The sequence below is a fragment of the Poecilia reticulata genome, linkage group LG2 (genome assembly GCF_000633615.1).
Source record: "Poecilia reticulata strain Guanapo linkage group LG2, Guppy_female_1.0+MT, whole genome shotgun sequence".
Classification (NCBI taxonomy): domain Eukaryota; kingdom Metazoa; phylum Chordata; class Actinopteri; order Cyprinodontiformes; family Poeciliidae; genus Poecilia; species Poecilia reticulata.
Genome location: NC_024332.1, coordinates 13,068,397 through 13,086,240, shown reverse-complemented (window position 1 = coordinate 13,086,240; position 17,844 = coordinate 13,068,397). Strand labels below are relative to the sequence as shown.

At 39.4% G+C, this 17,844-nt stretch overlaps 1 protein-coding gene across 3 annotated transcripts in view; it reads right to left on the bottom strand.

The window, feature by feature from the left end:
- The window catches only part of arhgap20 (Rho GTPase activating protein 20), an 89,398-nt gene that overhangs the window by 64,567 nt on the left and 6,987 nt on the right, over positions 1–17,844 (bottom strand). Inside the window, exon 3 of one of the 3 annotated variants that reach the window (XM_008431942.1) lies at positions 1,605–1,714. The exons of 1 other annotated variant lie outside the window; for it this stretch is intronic. In XM_008431942.1, the coding sequence (XP_008430164.1) occupies positions 1,605–1,714 (110 nt within the window). Of the gene's footprint in view, positions 1–1,604; positions 1,802–17,844 lie in introns of those variants that run through there. One more of the 3 variants, XM_017303723.1, reaches the window with a different exon arrangement.

Here is a 17,844-nt window from a genome sequence, read left to right as displayed (position 1 = left end):
GGGTTGGACGCTATCCTGTCCTTCTGAAGTCAGCAGCACGCACTGTTGCCATAACTGTCACTTAACATTTCTATTTAATTCAGTAAATTTCCSCAAGACTGGAAATCAGCAGTGGTCATCCCACTCCTTACCATACCTGTCAAGATTTGGATTTGAGAATACGGGAAAGTTTTAGTTGTTATGTTGCTATCATAATTGCTGAATTTACAGGAAAATACTAACACAGGAGCACAGCGGGAAAGAGAGGTCAAATACGGTAGTTTCCTGGCCAAAACGGGAAACTTGGCCGGTATGTTCTATGCAGAGGGGGACGCTTTACACTTAAATTCCTATTGGCCTCTTTCCATCTTACCATGTCTCTCCAAAGTGATTGAATGATTAATCACCAAACCGATTACCCGCCATTTTGAAAGCCAACAGAATTCTTACTCCCATGCAGTCGGGCTTTGGGTGTATCTCTGTAACACTTAAAGTGTTCAACATGAATACCACTGATAAAACAAGAATACTGTGTGGCTGTGTGTGTTGTCCTGGCTAAGGCGTTTGATTCTTTAAAGTCTGTTTAGCAGACTCCAGGAGATAGATCTCTCAGAAAAATTTCTGGCTCGGTTTAAAAGCTACATCCTGGGTCGTTTTCTGTTGGCGTGAGCTGAAGGTTGCCAGTTCGGCCCTCATCCTTGTCTTCAGGTGTTCCTCCGTGGTCCACTTTAGGACCAACTCAGTGTTTCTCAACCCTGGTCCTCACCGCCCCCCTGCTCTGCATGTTTTAGATGTGCCTCTATTTCAGAACAGCTGATTCAAATGATTCCATGACCATCAAGTACTGCAGAAGCCTGTTAATCACCCAGAGATGCAATTCAGGTGTGTGGCAGAAGGGAAATACCTAAAACATGCAGGACAGGGAGGCGGTGAGGACCAGGGTTGAGAACCACTGGACCAACTCTTCAAAATCTACATCAGTGACATAGTTCATGCTGCTAGTACCTTCCATGTCCATCTACATGCTGATGATGCCATCCTGTACACTTTATCCCTTAACACAACCTTGCAAAACCGTTTCAGCAGCCTTTAACCAGCTTTTTCCTTTTAAACACACCTAAAACTAAATACATAATCATTAATTAGCATTTATCTCCCACAGTAATGTTTCACCTGCTTTGAAAAGTCGATGCATTCAGTACATTTAGTCAGGATGAATTTGGCTGTACTTTTTGTTGTTTTTCTTTTGTATAATGTATTACTACTGTATGATGTTTTGGCGCTTCTTGAGCGGGTCAATGTTGAAAATAAGAAGTTGTTCTCAACCAACTTACGTGGTCGAATAAAAGTAAAAAAATAAATGTTGAAATACCTAAATACTGTATGTATTCTCTGTCTTACTGAATAAGAAATGACGCTGTAAAATACTGTTTACAAATTATCCAAAAGTCATGTTTACTTTGTCTTTTATAGAATGGATTTAAATTTTTTTAAAAATCAGTCAACACACCGTTATCCAAAGATTTTGTCTCATTAAAGATGAGAAATATGAACGTGTTTCCCAAACCACTTGTTGATTTACTGTCTGAAGTTCATCCAATGTAAAAGAAGAAAAGCCAACTTACTTTAAGGCTGTGAAACTCCACGCAGCTCCCAGCTCGGCTCCTGGCGCTGTCCACATGCTCGTCCTCCATGCCCACTAACATCTCCAGGTCAGAAAACCTCCGTCCCCCTGCTAGCATAGCGGGTTTGAGCTGCCAGTCTGAACCAGCCAAGCTGACATCTGCTTAGTCTGATAGCTTCCCCCCCCTCCTACTCCTGTTTATCTCCTCTTCTTGTGTCTCAACTTCCCTCCTCTACACCTGCAGCGATGTAGACCCTTGAGGAGCCACTAAGAAATTAGATTAATTCAGACACTATTCACTGACAAACGAGGACAACGTGTTTTCCTCAGCCAAATCTTGGTTCAGATTCTCTCAACCTCTCAGCTCCGGTCTGGCTGGCAGGGGTTTTGGTCCTGTCCAGTTGGTCATCCACACCCCTCCCACTGCCCGCTCATTTCATACCCAGACAAGTCTGTCTGGTCCGATTGGCTAGTCAGAGGGAGGGACTGAGGAACGAGGTGAAGGAGGGAGTTCATGAGGAGAGTGACGGCATCCTCCAAACTGTCACAGAAACAGGAAATGACCAAGAAGTTCTGCTAATCTTTGGGAGATTGTGTCTGTGATCATTTTCCTGATTTCAGTTGAGGAGTCGGCAGGAAAAGAGGGATGGGGTGGAAGGATAACAAGATCTCATCTTAAGCCTTTTTCAGGAATCCAGAAACTTAGAGGATTAGAATAAAAATAAGGCCATGGCTGAAATTATTCAAAACAAGGAAACATTACACACAGAAAATCAGGGCCAGACACTGTAAATGWSTGTGTGTGTGTGTGTGTGTGTGTGTGTGTGTGTGTGTGTGTGTGTGTGTGTGTGTGTGTGYRTGTGTGTGTGTGTGTGGATGGATGGATGGGTGTCCTCCCCCCACAGACAGATACTGTACCACTATATGTGTTTCACCTCCACCCAGCAGCCTCTGCTATTCAGATGCAATGAGCTGAAATGAGAATCGGCTCCATTGTGTTAAGCCTGCTATCCCCCATGTGGAGGGTCTCACACACACACACACACATGCACGCGCACGTACACACACAGCAAGTTTGAATAGAGATAACTTGTATATTTATGTTTAAAAAGTGAGAAAAAGTGTCGGGAAACGCAGCACATTCTGCTACAAATCAACCCATGGACAAACAACTGAACTCGTTTATTCTCAATCTGAAGAAAGTAATGAAAATAAATATTAGGCTGTTTAAAAAGTTGAAAAAAGAGTACTGTTTAAACTGAAAAATGTTTGAAGAATGATTTGTCCTGTAAATAAGTGAGCTAATATTTAGTTGTATAAGCATTATTTCTGAGAACTGCTCCACATCTGCCAACCTGGAACTGATATCGCTTCTCAGGACATTTGGACTGGGCTCATCAGCTCCTCTGCGTTTGCTGATTTTGTATTTGTGATGTTAATATGAGAGTTTTCTATTAGACCAAACCCTTTATGTCCTAAATTTAAACTATCCGCGTGAATGTATGTATGCAGTTCTTTTATGTCCTGTGAGTGAATATATTTGCCCATTTATCCATCACAACTGGAACTTTCGATAATTAGCAAGTTATTTTCGCAAATTACAGTCCATTAAAAGAGCGCCCCTCAGATTAATTTCACTCCCTGCTACGGCGGGAGTGAAATTACCGTACTAACCCGAGATTGGCTGGAAAGCGCAACGTCTCCCCTTTCAGAAACCATTGGCATTTTTTCAGATAGCGCAATGTGTGGCGGAATTACGGTACTGCAAATCTGTCTTGATCGCTGGTTTCTGACCTGGCCACTCTGTTAGTTTAATATGGTTGGTCTGGGACCAATCTACTGATGTTTTGGGTTGCTGTCCTGTTAGAAACAGAACGTGTATTTTCTCTAACACGTCATCTTTATGTATTTTCATGTGTTCAAACTGTACATAGGACACCATAGGATTGTGCTTGGAGGAGTCAAATGATCGCTCTTTCATCAACATAAAATGTTTCAGACAGTTTAGGTCTTTGACCAGTTCTAATCTCCTTTTTTTAAATAAAGGGACTTTGAAGGTCTTTGAAGGCTTCGCTTCGAATGGCTACAGCAGCCAAATGTAGCTTTTGTTATCTTTTAGCACCCTGGAGCTTATTATTATTAGCTTAGTTTTGGCCATTTTCCCCCCTTATTATACAATAGTTTTCAGTCTTCTCCCACCTCTTTCTGGTTTTGGTTTCCATTTTAAAGCCTTTCAGATCATTTCACTTGACCGGCCACTTCCTGCACTTACATTTTCCCGTAGCTAATAAAAATTTTATTCAGTGCAATCTGTTCTTCTCGGGGGGGTAGAAGGGAAGAAAAGAAAACATTTCACTCAGTTTTTCAGAGAGAAATCTACTGCAATCATCCCTGAGGAAGGACCACATATGTGCCACCTGTTTCCCACATAACAAACATCCTCACTGATTGAACTTCACTGATTCAGTTAGACGGAATCAACAACATGCCGCGATATTTAATTACAATAGCAAATAGAGTTGATCTGTGTGTAATTTCATCTCGGTATAAATACAGCTGTCCTGGGACGGAACTGGAAGTTTGCTCGAGAACATCAGTCACCAAACGGCATTGTGAAGACAAAGAAACACAACAGACGGGCTCAGGGAGAACGTTGTTTGAAATCAGAGTTAAAATGTTCCAGCATGAAGATTTTGGGATATTCCAATCAGTTCATAATTTGAAGAGGGAAACAGTAAAACACAACTGCTAACATACAAAGATGTGGCTAAACAAGGGGAGCGTTATTCTGAGAATTACCCAAGAGGGTCTTTGTAACTGTGGAGGAGCCGAGATCCACAGCTCAGACGGGAGAATCTGTTTTCAGGATAACTATTAGTAGTATACTTTACAATCAAGCCTTTTTGAGACAAGAGAGTGACAAGAGGTTTGCCTCAAAAACTATGCAGAGAACACAGTGAAAGCATGAAAGAAACAAGTTAAATCATATGAGACTAAAATAACCTTGTTTGGGTTAAATATAAAACCCAATGTGCATCTGAAAACTAACGATGTACATCAACCTAAACACAACATACCAATGGTAAAATGTGGAGATATTTTTTTAAGCAGGGAAAATTTAAGCTGGTCAGAGATGACGAGGGAATGGATGGAGCCAAATTCAGGAAAGTCCCACAGGAAAACCTATTAGAGGGTTCAAAAACACAGATTGGGGAAGACGGTCATCTTCCAGCTGGACGACCCAGTACATGTTGCTCTTGATGAGCTTCAACATTTCAGATGGTTTTCCACATTCCTCTTGTCTTAAATGCTACGAACATCAGAAGGAGAATCATTCATTAACAAATCATGGATGTAAATAGTCGACAGGACATTCACTGGACTTCCTGTGTTGTAAAATTGACTTTTTCGAGCTTTATGTCATGTCATAATATTATTCTCTCATTAAAAACATAACATACCTGGAGAGTTGCCTTGATTCTTTCATGCTTGTTTGAGAAATTCTTTTTTCTCCCATGGCTACCATTCAGCTGTGGAAAACACCTGGGTGAACCTAGCCATGCCTTCAAGGACAAAGCTCCTCCTCCGAGTTGCAGTTTCCAAGCTTCTGTATCACGAATCCCCACTCAGCTTCTTCAGACTAGCCGGCAGCAATTAGCAAACACCTGAGGAACTGCACATCACCCGAGCTCATTATACGAGGTACTTCTCAGTGCAACACTGGGTAAATAGAGAAGCCATGTCGTGATGACTTCCTGAAGGTGGAGCTTCAGAAAGAACATGAGTTTCTTAAAGAGACAGAGGCCCAATTTCAAGTCAAATTTCTTCTAAGTCATGTTTCATACATATATAGCATTTTTACAACAACCAAAGTTACAACCACAGTTACGTGATTGCGCTATAAAATTCCAGCATGTGGCTTGAAAACATTTAATACTGCCTCTGTCTTGAGTGCTGACCTAATACAATACTGTCAGGAAGACAAATTATTCAAATCATCCACAGTGAAGTATTTTGGCAAGAATTTAGTTGGCTGCAATCATTTCATGATGTCACTAAATTCTACACTATGCACCTTTACTATACTCAGTTCTAACAATGTAAAAACGAGGAGAAGTAATGCGTATTTCAGAAATTTGTCTCCTTCTGTTGGTGTAGTAATTCTAGCTCCCCTGCTCTGTTTTGGCAGCTGTTCCAGCTGTGTGTGAATGTTGGTGCACGTGAGGCTCTGCTGTGCAGTCAGCTGGAGGTGACCGTTCAGATTTTACTCAGCCACCAGATGCTAAGCAAGCTCCTTCTGAGATGAAAAGCACCCAGATGGCTCAGAGTTGGCTCTGGTTTCATTTTCACTGCTGTTGCTTTCAGTTTGAAGTTCAGGTGCTTTAGTGTATCGCCAGGTGACTTTAAAGATCAAACATAGTAACCGTAAATATTTTAAGTACACACATGAGTCGCGTCAAAAAAAGTAGCAGTTCCAGCTCAAGTGTGAGTGAACTATTTCACATTGGGTAGTAAAACTATTCATACTCCCAAAGCACTTTATCGGGGTTTAAAAAACAGACCAGCACAAAGCCGCATATATTTATGAAAATATGGGAAAATTATAAATTCAAATCTTAAAAGTTCTGATTATTTGCCTTCAACAGTGAGATGTGCTTTACTGCGTATTTTGGTATCAATGTGGTACCAAGTAAACACAGGGCCAGTGTCGCTGATACCAACACCGATACTAATACCAATACTAGAGAAACCACTGAAACCCTTTATATGCATTCCCTGTCATGATGTGTTGTTTGAATAGGACCCAAATGCAGAGAGGCAGAGGCGGAGTGTAGATTTTTGAAGATTTCATGAAAAACTATTAACAAAAGCTCACAAAAAAAAAAAACATGGGGTTGACAGGGAGCCAGGGGAGAACAAAAAACATCAGGAACAAATAAAAGCACGAGGAGCATCACTGGGGGAATAGGATCTAAAACAGTGTTTCTCAACCTTTTTCGGGCCAGCGCCCCCCTAGCCCTAATCCAGGTCCCTCACCGCCCCCACCAAAGAATTTGTAGGTTACTTTGCACTGACAATTATTTTATCATTAATGTTACTATCATTATTGTAGATGTTTTGAATCGGCGCACCAATTATGTTTTCCCGTACACTTCAGCGCGCCTTACGCTCCTTCACCTCGCGCAATTAACGGGGTAAATGTAGCGAGTTTTGCCCTAAATGTATCGGGTCTGGAGGACGGGGGTTGGGGGGGAGGCGAGCATATGTTTCTACGCTCCTTCGTGGGGGGGCGCCGATTTATGTTTTCGCATCCACCTGAATAATGTGTAGTTGCGCCCCTGCCCATAGCACTTCCACAATATTATTTTACCTTTTATCTGAAAGTGTCTGTTTATTCTTACCATACAGTCCTCTGTATTAATTATTGCTCGAAAGGTCTTGCCATACCAGTTTATTCCTCCGTATTTACTTTAGTTTCTTCGTTTATTCTTGCATTTTGTTCTTCATTCATGTCCATTTAGTTTCCTTTGATTAGTATTATCCTCTCTTGGTTTATTGCTATGTCCACTTTAGTTTCTTTCCTGTTGCTAAATTTATTTGATCGTTTATTGACCATCAGTAATTTTCACTCATTACCTGCTGCGCCTCCTAATTGTCATGTGTTTCACATCATGTGTTGATTTTTCACTGTTCAGCGTCGGATTCTCTGTTTTTATGCCATAATTCACATCTAGTTCGTCGCTCCGTTTTATGTCCCGCTTCTCTTGTTTCAGAGTTTAGCGCAATGTGCGCGGTGGGTTTTTTGTTTTGTTTTGTTTTTTTAACTCCCTAAGGTGCAGGGCAGTCGGGAAGCGTATCGATGGGGAAAAGGCAGACTGACATGAACCTTTTAAAACAACGGAAACAATTTCTGTATTCTGATTATTGAAATTTTAAAGTGCTGTGTTGTTCTATCACACCCGTTAGAACAACCCTCACCTGCCATCCTCTGAACGCCCCCTGGGGGGCGGTAACGCCCACGTTGAGAACCGCTAATCTAAAAGGAGAAACCAGCCAGGAGTGAGAGGAGGAGAAGAAGTGTTTAAGTACTGGAAGAGTGAATGCTTGAACAAAGACCTGGACTGATTAGCTAATGGGTTGCAGGTGTGAGGGGAGAGAGACAGGAAGTGGCACAGGGGGCGAGAGAGAGCACACTGGGGACTAGAAAATAAATGAAACATTAAAAAGTAACTAGACATAAGAAACATAATTAAACTAGAGTTACAAAGAATAATTAGACAAAATAAATAAGCATTTAACTAGAATCACTAAGAAAGTACCAATCTAAAGTGAAACAGAAGCAAGGCTGAGACTACAAAACAATCCAGGACCCGACAGTCGAATGATTTTAATCTTTTTAGGAAAGATCAAACATTTTTAGGAAAGTAACACTTGGGTATCATTTGCAATTTTCTGTCCCTTCAGATTAAAGAATGGTTTGATGTCCTGTGTGTGTGGGTTTAGGTTTCACCGGTTAATCCTTCTGCTTTCAGAACAACAGTTTAAAACTTGTTGGGAGTTTCATGTGATCAGAGCAAAGCAACTTTAATACTATTTTTTGTTTTATTTTTTTGTGCATGTGGAAGTACTTTTCAATAGCCCTAGAATCCATTGTTCTTTTCGTACAACTGAACTAAAAGCTTCGCCTTCAACCGTAAATTGGAGCATCACAAAGCTGTAGGCATGTCTGCAAATCTTAAGCCAGAAACTCTATCTCTGGCAGCACCACAGTGTCGCCATGGTTATGGAGAGGTTGTTTTTCTTTCCTCTGTGGAGAGACCAAAACCCAAGGAGTCGCTTAAAAATTAAATCCTTCCATCTGTTCTGGAAGTTGATGTCATGAGATGGAGTTGCTTGTATGGACGCACCTTTCGAGAATTATAGCATTCAGGACAGTTTAATGGGCGCGCGCACATGCCAGAGGGTAAAAACTTCTCAGAAAAAGACAGATGGTACGAATAACAGGGTAGAATCATAATAGCTGTAAATCTCTGACCAGGTGAGGGATTATCAGCTACTTAAAGTCAGTCACATGGATTCAGCAGGGATGAAACAGACAGATTCATAACTCCGGCCGATTTGTTGCTGATATGACACGGACCTCAGGAACGAAGGAGGTTCTGTTCTTGTCACAGCTTCTAACTTGAACAAGAATGTGCTCTTTGTGAAAATCTCCAATTCATTCATTCCTGAGTGATCGTTTGAAAAACGAAAAAAAAAAAAAGCTTTAATAAAGAAAGACACTTTTTGTGTTTTGCGTGGGAGAGACGTTCCACCAAATCATCCTCATCTTTTACTGACTGTTGCATCGACCCAAGTGCACAAACACATATGCTGAAAGAGGGAAAACTCTGGTTGGCCTTCTGTAAAGCAACCCCCAAGGTTGACTCAGAAGACGTGCCAGCATAGAGACAGTGCTGAAGTACAGGGGAATCCTGCCAACATTTGGCTTTTCTCAGCTTTCAGAAGCTCACACAAGTTTTTACTTTAAATTCTATCACCTTTGCTCCAATTTCAGACCAGTTTCTGTCTCTTAGCTTGCTGGCCTCTATAAAAACTTTCAATAGTAAACTGTGTAGTGGAAGCAAATGTACAAAAAAATAATTTTCTCTGAGTGATGTGATGCATTTCCTCCAATGCATCACTCAACATGCCTTTGAGTGATGCATTGACAAAAAAAAAAGTATTATTGTACTTTTTTTTTGTCTAGTCGACTGAATTCATTGCTTCTTGTTTCCTGAGTTCTGACTGATTTAATAATAAATTATGACATTTCTCATTTATTTCATTAGCGCCTATGTAATACAGAAATACCTGTAAAGAAAATGCAGCTCGTCATCAATAAAGCCCTAAATCGCCAGGCAGTAACCAACAAGAAGAATATAATCTTTCCATGTCACCAATCTCATCCTCTACTTTTCCAGAACACTGAAAGAGAGTAGTTTACAATATTTACAACATCCACAAGTTACTATCTTCTTTAAATGTATAAATACAAATTTTTTTGCTTGGAATTTGGGGACATGTTGTCAGTAGTTCATGGAATAAAAGAATAAAGTAAATTTTATTCAAATGTATACCTATAAAAAGTAAAATCAGAAAAACTGGACATTTTTCCAAAGCTGTATGGGAGTCATTTTACTAAAGCCAAGGTAAGTTGACTTGTATTTCACATTTCAGCAACAAGGCAATTCACGGTGCCTCATATGATGAGAACATAAATAAAAAAACACTGTTGAAATTATAAACAAAATCATTATCATAAACGACTGGAACGAAGATGAGAGTTCATATGTTCCAGTTATTAAGAAATGGGATTTTACTTTAGTGGTTTAAAGGAAATCAGTTGTCTGATTAACAGAAAAGGCTTTGATGAATAGCACGTTTTTGAAATATATTTTGTCCACTTAAAAGTACCTGCATGTGAAACATTTTACCACCAACTCATACTGCTTGTAAAACCCGTGGAGCTAAATGGAACTTAATCATTTTTTGTGATTAAAAAAATTAATTATCTAAGCGGGTTTATCCAATCAGATCACCTAAATGTCGTGCTGTTAGACTTCTTGCACGCACCGAGCATCTTTGAGACTGCCAAAGCTTCGGTCAAAGGCCAGCGCCGACTAATTAGATTACGGCTCACTCGGGCTTTCATAATACCAGACAGACAGCTGACAAAGGCAACCAGACAAAGAGTTTTGGAGCCTCGCGGAGCAGTACAGGATGTTTAATTAGCGTCTGCTTTCCCAGGAGCAGAATTATGAATGAGCGTAGGAAACGGCAAATAGTGAATGACGGACAAGCAAAAACTTTACCAACACTCTCAGAGGAATGGCTTTAAAATGTTTTTATCACAAGTACATGTCGAACTTAGACTTATGGCCACGTAGAGTGCAGTCGATTTTTCTGGTCGTGTTTGCCAATGAATAAAAAGGAGGAAATTCTTACCTTGCCAGTAGAAACATTATTCTCCTTTGTTTATGAACTGACACATTTCCTACCCAGTTATACGTAAACCGGCTGTGCGCTTCACTGGCACAGTCAGGTGGTTCTCCATATCGATGTTTGAAATGCTCCGCAGACTAAACACTCACAATTCTGACTTCACTTGGTGTTTGACGTCTGCTACGGATCTAGCCAAGTTTTTTCTACCCATTGAGGCCGTCCTGCATGTTTTAGATGTTTTCCTGCTTCAACACGATTGATTTAGACAACTGCAGTTCAGTAAAAGCCTGTTGATCAGCCATCAATTGAAATCAGGTGTGTTGAAGCAGGGAAACAAATAAAATCTGCCGGGCTACAGTTGAAAAACATTGGCATGGTACACCCATCTTGAAAACTGAAGGTTGTAGGCTTGATACCGGCTTCCCTGGTCGCGTGACGATGTGTTCCTAAGCAAGGCACTAAATTGTGAGTGCGAGCTTTGAATGAACAGTATGACTGGGAAGGAGGAGGTTTTCCTAGTTTTTCAGCATGTGTCGCCATGGCAACTCTATTAATACCAATTTTTCTACAGCTCTGGCTTCTAGGAATGTCCTCTAAAAAAAATCTGATATGAGAGGACAGATCCCAAATCTTGAATGTATCCTAGAGAATACTTTGGGGTTATTAAAGTGGTTCTGGTCGCAGCGTTAAGGATCACTTTGAAACATAGTAAAACGATTATGGAAGAATGGGTGGACGCCATGGAGGAGATTGCATTTTATAAATTACATTGTCTGAAAGATTACAACAAAGACGAGAAAAAAATAGAGAGAGCCCATCCAGGGAACTTTTCTGGATCAGTATTCGATATCATAATAGATGTTGAACAGATCGCAGAACATGATAAACAGATTTCCAATCATCTTTATCTGTATCTCCTGCAACTGTGCATTATTATTTCACGTTGTAGAAAATACTTATGGCTATGTTAATAAGCTTGTATAACAACAGCTCTAACAAGAACTATTATTGCCCATTAATTTGTTCTGACAGTGTTCTTATTTTTTATTTTTTTAATCACTACAAATTTTAATTACAACCAAAAAAAAAAAATTTGAAAATATTTTCCAAACAGATTTACCCCTTGATTTATTGTTCTGTCTGTTTGGAGTCACACCAAGGGAGAGAGAACAAAATAAATCTTTCTGCTTGTCTTAGTTCATGCCAAAAAGATAACAGTGAACTGGAAACCTATGAAAACACAGCAGCAGAGACACGCTCCACTTCTTTCTGTTGGATCGAAATCAAAAGAGCTCGACAAAAATGTTACAAAACACAACTAAACTAATGACAGGGTCTAGGCTCATAAAATTATTAAGTACATAAACATGTTGATGGTAATATTTCTTAAAAAGTATTGATACCAGTCAAAGTGGATTTGGGAAAAAAAAACATAACAGTTTTGACAAATGATTAAGAGAGAAACATCTGACCCACAAAAAAAGAATCAACACCTATACGAACAACTTCGCCAACACGGCAACCCATGTGGCTTCATTATCCATGTATGTGTTGCAGAGGAACGTTTTCAACATGCAGTTTAGAGACCAGATTCTCTCATTTGAAAAGATTCCTAGCTCTCTCCTACAACCACCACACGAGTTCCTGCTGCTGATTTAATAAACATCCCCACCTCCATTAACAAAAGTATTTCCCTCTACTATGATTACTCCAAGCAAACTAATAACTTTGCAAGTTATTGATGGGGCAATAAAAGCTTTGCAGCAAATGTTAATCAGTTTTATTACCCTGCTCATGTTGATAGCGCTGGTTCATTTCTAGAGTAAACAGATTAGCTTACTGGAACCTGTCCTCAGTTTCTTGAGAACAATCATATGCATTTTCCAGCTTGACGCGGATTTTCCTCTTGCTGTTGAGTTTTTTTTTTTATAGGTAAGACGTTGGACAGAATCAAAACAAAACTTCAGGATTTAAACAGCAGCCTGGCACCAGATATTGAAATGTTTACTTTGTATCTTTTGTATCTGTTCCAAAAGCCTGCTGATGCTGGTTCTGGATGTTTTATGTGGCCTTGACACATAAAAAAAACTGTTTGGGAAAAAAAAAWAATAATAATAATAAAAAAGAGGGTCACGGGAGTTGCTTAGTCACTCTTTAAAACAACAGTGTAAATTAAATTGAAGTTACAGAACGGCCACTCTTTCATTTTGAACAAAGTGAGACATGATTTTCGATCTGAAGTCCGTTGACATGACGACAATAAACTCACTTCCTCTCTTTCTAATTCTTCTGTGATGTTCAAGATGTCTCATGTGGTTTAATCTGATACATGAATTCAGGTTGTTAGTTTCCCACATTTACTTTTTGAATTTGATTTCGGCGTAATTACAGCTGCCACAAACAACCACAAACCTCAACCATCAAAATTTGGATTTTGTACTATCGCGCAAGAGAAAGTAGTGCATGATGTTAAATGTACAAAGCAAGTTATTTAGCTTTCATGAATTGTAATAAGAATTTTTTTWAATTAAATTTCAGATGTTGCGCATCTTACATGATGCTATTCTTTTGCGTATATATCTATTTAAAGGTTTTGAGTGGAAACCTAAACAGGCAAAACTTTAAATACAAGTTAAAAATGAGATTGAAGTAAATTTCAGCGTTTGGTTTGGAGTTCCAATCCAGCTTCTTTTCAAAATTTATGATGATGAAGGAGAGATTATTTGAGTTTCCTGTTATTCTCTTATCATGTCGTATGGCACAGAAATCTCTTTTAGTTGAACTGGGACTGGGTAAATRTCTATTCTGAAATAACTCAGATCAGTTCAGGATAAAATATTAAAAAAACAAAGCAAGTTTATGACATCCCAAATAACCTGTACAAACACAATTAATGGGACCGTAATCGAACTCATTTGAAAACCGATTTTTAAATATCTAACCTTCAGCAGGCACGAATACAAAGGTACCGAATGACACGGTCAGCCAAAGTAAATCAGGAGACAAATGCACCAGTCTGTCTGACGAATGTGGATCTCATGCCAGTTTCCATTTTTATAAATCTCCAGGCGATTACTAGATAATCCTTCACCCTCAGGCAGAGCAGGTTTCAAACCGCAGCATCTCGTTGGCCAAGACTCTGCCTGGTGTGACCATGCATCAGGTTTTAGAGACAGAAAGACTCTGTCAAGGACAGCACTGGATGTGGCATTAATTTAAACACACATTTGTGCACATTAACTCAGAGCAGACAACGGATCGGATTTTTGCAAGATGGAAAGATTGTTGGTTGAGAACGAGAAAGCTTTGAACTTTCTGTCTGTCTTTCCAAGGATCTTTGTGCATAGACACAGAGCAGAAACCCCACCTGCACACTGACCCAAAAACCTCCATCTCAACCAAACAATCCTGCCTAATCTAATGATATTATTTACTCAGAGAGGGAGTTGAAATATGCTCCTTCTCCAGAGAGCTTAGAATTAAAGGTGGGCAGTAACAGGCTGTGACTCACAGTTCAAGTATTAACTCTGTGTCCACAGCTCGAGAAACGGCAGAAACGCGCGGTACTCAGTCGACACAAGATGAGTTATCTGTGCTTTCACACACTATTGAATTACTGCATCAAATCCCTTTACTTACAAGCAATCTAAAGGGTATTTTTGCTCAATAACGGAAGAAAGATTCCAGTAACTTTGCTAACAAGAAAGCGCCCAAGGATTAAAGTGAAAWATCCCGTTGGGTAATCTGAACAAAAAACCTCTAATCTGGAGAGATTTCAATTTTAAGTTTGTAAGACTGGATTTGTCTCGACTACATTTTGTTGTTTTAATTTTTTTTAACACTCTACTTCTGAATTTAGGTAASAATTTGAATAAACAAGTTTTCATCAGTCAATCTCGGAGGCAAATGTTTTGATACTGACAGGAGGAAAAATACTAGAAATAAAAACTTGTGGCTCTGCAGGAAATGAGAAGTGTGCAGAAATGTGACTTTGAATGGGCCACTTAACAGTGTCTTCGGTCAGTTACAGATAACAATCAGAGGGAAATAGAACGTTACTCAGAGACGACAGCGCAGAGTAGAAATGATAACGCTAACCTATGTTGATGAGGTCATATTGTGACCTCAGGYTTCCCAACCATTCCCTCTGGAAGAGTGAGTTCATTTTCGCCAGCACAGGAAATCAGTTGTCTGATGCGATTGGAAYGTTATTATCAWTCCTGCAACATTTCACAAATTAATCGCATTTTCTAAATTCACCAAATCGCACAATAGCATACCAGCCCGCATCATAACGCTCAGTGGAAAGCAGCCTGTTGTTCAATTCAGCAGAAAATGCTTTATTACAAAATTTTGTTATTACAGCAACATGTTRAGTAAAATTTGTTTCCAGTTGCAGAGTAGATTGTTGACTATGTTTACTACAAACACAGAGTAGAAGGAAGTTAACATTGTTCAGTTATGTGTTGGTTTGTTTTTCACATGTCATGTTGTCACCTGAACATTCACATACATTGTTTCGTATTGTATGTCTTCTTAAAGAGGCGGCATTTTGTATTTTTCTAGACACATAGTAGCAGTCAAGTAACTGTTTTAACTTCAGTTGTTATAAAATGCTGTACATATCAAATATGATTTAAAAGAAATTTTACTTCCTAATTTAACGATTTGAAATTGGACCTCTGTCTCTTTGGTAAACTCCTGTTCTTTGTGAAACTCCGCCTTCAGGAAGTCATCACAACATGGCTCCTCTATTAACCCTTTAATCACGTTTTTACCACTGTTGCAAAGTAGCGCCTATAATGAGCTCAGCAGATGTTCCACCAGGTGTTTGCTAATTGCTGTTGACTAGTCTGAAGGAGCCGAGTGTGGGAGTAGCAGGGGAGACCTGCTCTGTGAGTTGGAAACTTGGAAACTGCAGCTTCAAAAGCGGGGCTAGGTCCAAGTACGCATTTTGCACAGCTGAATGGCTGCTATGGAAATTATAGGATTTCTCAAACATGCATGAACGAATCAAGGTAACGCTCCAAGTATGTTTTTGATGAAGGAATAACATTATAACATGATGTAAAGCACAACATAATACTGTTCCTTTAACATTTTACCTTTAGCATTCCCATTTCCCTTTACTTTTAGATCAAGACTGCATTGTATTCAGCATAGATACATTAGTCTCCTGTTTCATTCAGTTTCAGTYTAACATAAAAATAACCTCAGTAGATTTTGTTTCGTTGTCACTGGTTACATAGTTAGAGCCAGAAATGTTTTGCTCTCAGGACAGCATGCCTAAAGAGCTGGCAGATGATGGAGAGTCTCATTAATCTAATTTATTATGGCCATCATCATCCTGAAAATAAACTTCATCTCGTACTCTGTGCGTATTAGCTGGCTCTCTGGTTCGCTGCCAACATGGTATTAGTGCATCGGATTAACTCTGCGTGCTAATGAGGTCCATTTTTTCTGCACGGAAGAAAAACCAAATGTTGTGTTTCAGAACACTGAGCGCTAAGAGGGCTAAACGTTGGAAGCGTAAATCRGGTTAGGATCAACGAAGAGAACAGAAAGTGACTCTTATTCCTCCAAGAAAGTCAGTGATGGAATAATGTGTTTCCCACTTGAACCGCACACATTCTGTGTTTGGTGTTAAGAACATGATTCTAAGTCCAGTTATGCTTGGCCAGCTGTGGGATACCTTTCTTTGGCCATTTGCCAAATCTTTCAATGGGAGCATCGCATTATATTCCTCTTGAGGCAGAGCTGAAGGGGGAGATGTAGGACAAAATTAAAACTAAACACTTAAGAACAAGAATGTAAAAATCACAATTTAGGAGTAAAACTCTGTTTAAAGACCCCGAGTTGTTTTTGGAAGCAGTGCAGGAATCTTGCACTTTCCATGAATAAGCAGCTGGGTTATCGCYGTGTTGCCTTCAGTAAAGTGTCAAAGCAGCTCAGAGAGAAATGCCTCCCGTATTATAACCTCCTCTCTTGGTTTACAGATGCCTCTACATGTATATTACTTCATCTGTGCATCATCACAACTCAACTTGATGTAACGTTTATATGGAGAGATTTTAGCCAATATCTCAGAATAAAAACAACTCGTTCTCTGTTAGCACTCAAAACAATTGGTATACATACATCTAACGCATAAATGGTAAGTGAAATATTAATGAACTTTTAAAATAATTTTAGCAAGATGGGATGTAAAACTTTCTTTTGACCAYCATAGGTATGGTCAGTTTTCATTGCGTCCTTAAAGGTTTTGGCATCACTGGCCTTCCAGCTGGGTTATCGCTGTGTTGCCTTCAATAAAGTGTCAAAGCAGCTCAGAGAGAAATGCCTCCCGTATTACAACCTCCTTAATGTGCATCATTAAGAAAAGTCTAATAACTGTCCCAAATGCAGCAGTASTGCATCATTCACATTTGGAAATAATAAGACGATAGACTATATTCATTTATAATATATTGACCTTACTGTTATCTGCTGGCTTTTCTTATAAATATGTAGAGCTGCACAATAGTTCACAAATGCATTGGCTTAGAAATATTGATATCTGAAATGGTGTTTGGTGTTGGTTGCTGCATGCCATGTTATGCAAATAATAAGTACAGATTATATAAATCAAGATGCTAAAGGTCACTTTAATGTTTAGCGAGAAATGTGTGGATTTGTACCAATTCTTATCTTCAGCTTAATATACGCCTGTAGAAATTGTTAAGCTTAACCATTGCCAAATTTCACATGTAAAAACCGAAATGCTTGATTAAATTTGCATGATTTAACCGGCTGACATGTAATTCCCCTCAAAACCCGTTTTTACAGTGTACAGTTCAGCATACAGTCTCTTAATTTTCGTAGATAAATCAAAATGCTGTCACATTCCACCGTACGGGAAGGGAGGAGACRGACACGTTTGGAAGAGGAGATTTTTATTAGAAACCAAGTTGAGTTATGGAAGGCAAAGTGAACTGAGCCGGAAAATAAACAAAGGCTTGGTGAGATTGATTAATAGAGGCAGGAAAACGACAAGCAGGCACGACRATCAGGAAACCAGAATCTGGTGTACGACGTGCAAGACACTACGGAGCAACACGTTCATGTGATTSAAAAACAACTTGAGGCTGCTGCTTTTTACACTTTCCACAAAGTGTGTTTCCACTCATTGTTAAAGGTAGTTTAGATAACAGGATGTAACTTATGGTTGCTTAAAAATGCTATTTTTTAACAGAATCACAACAATGTCTTGAAAAAGG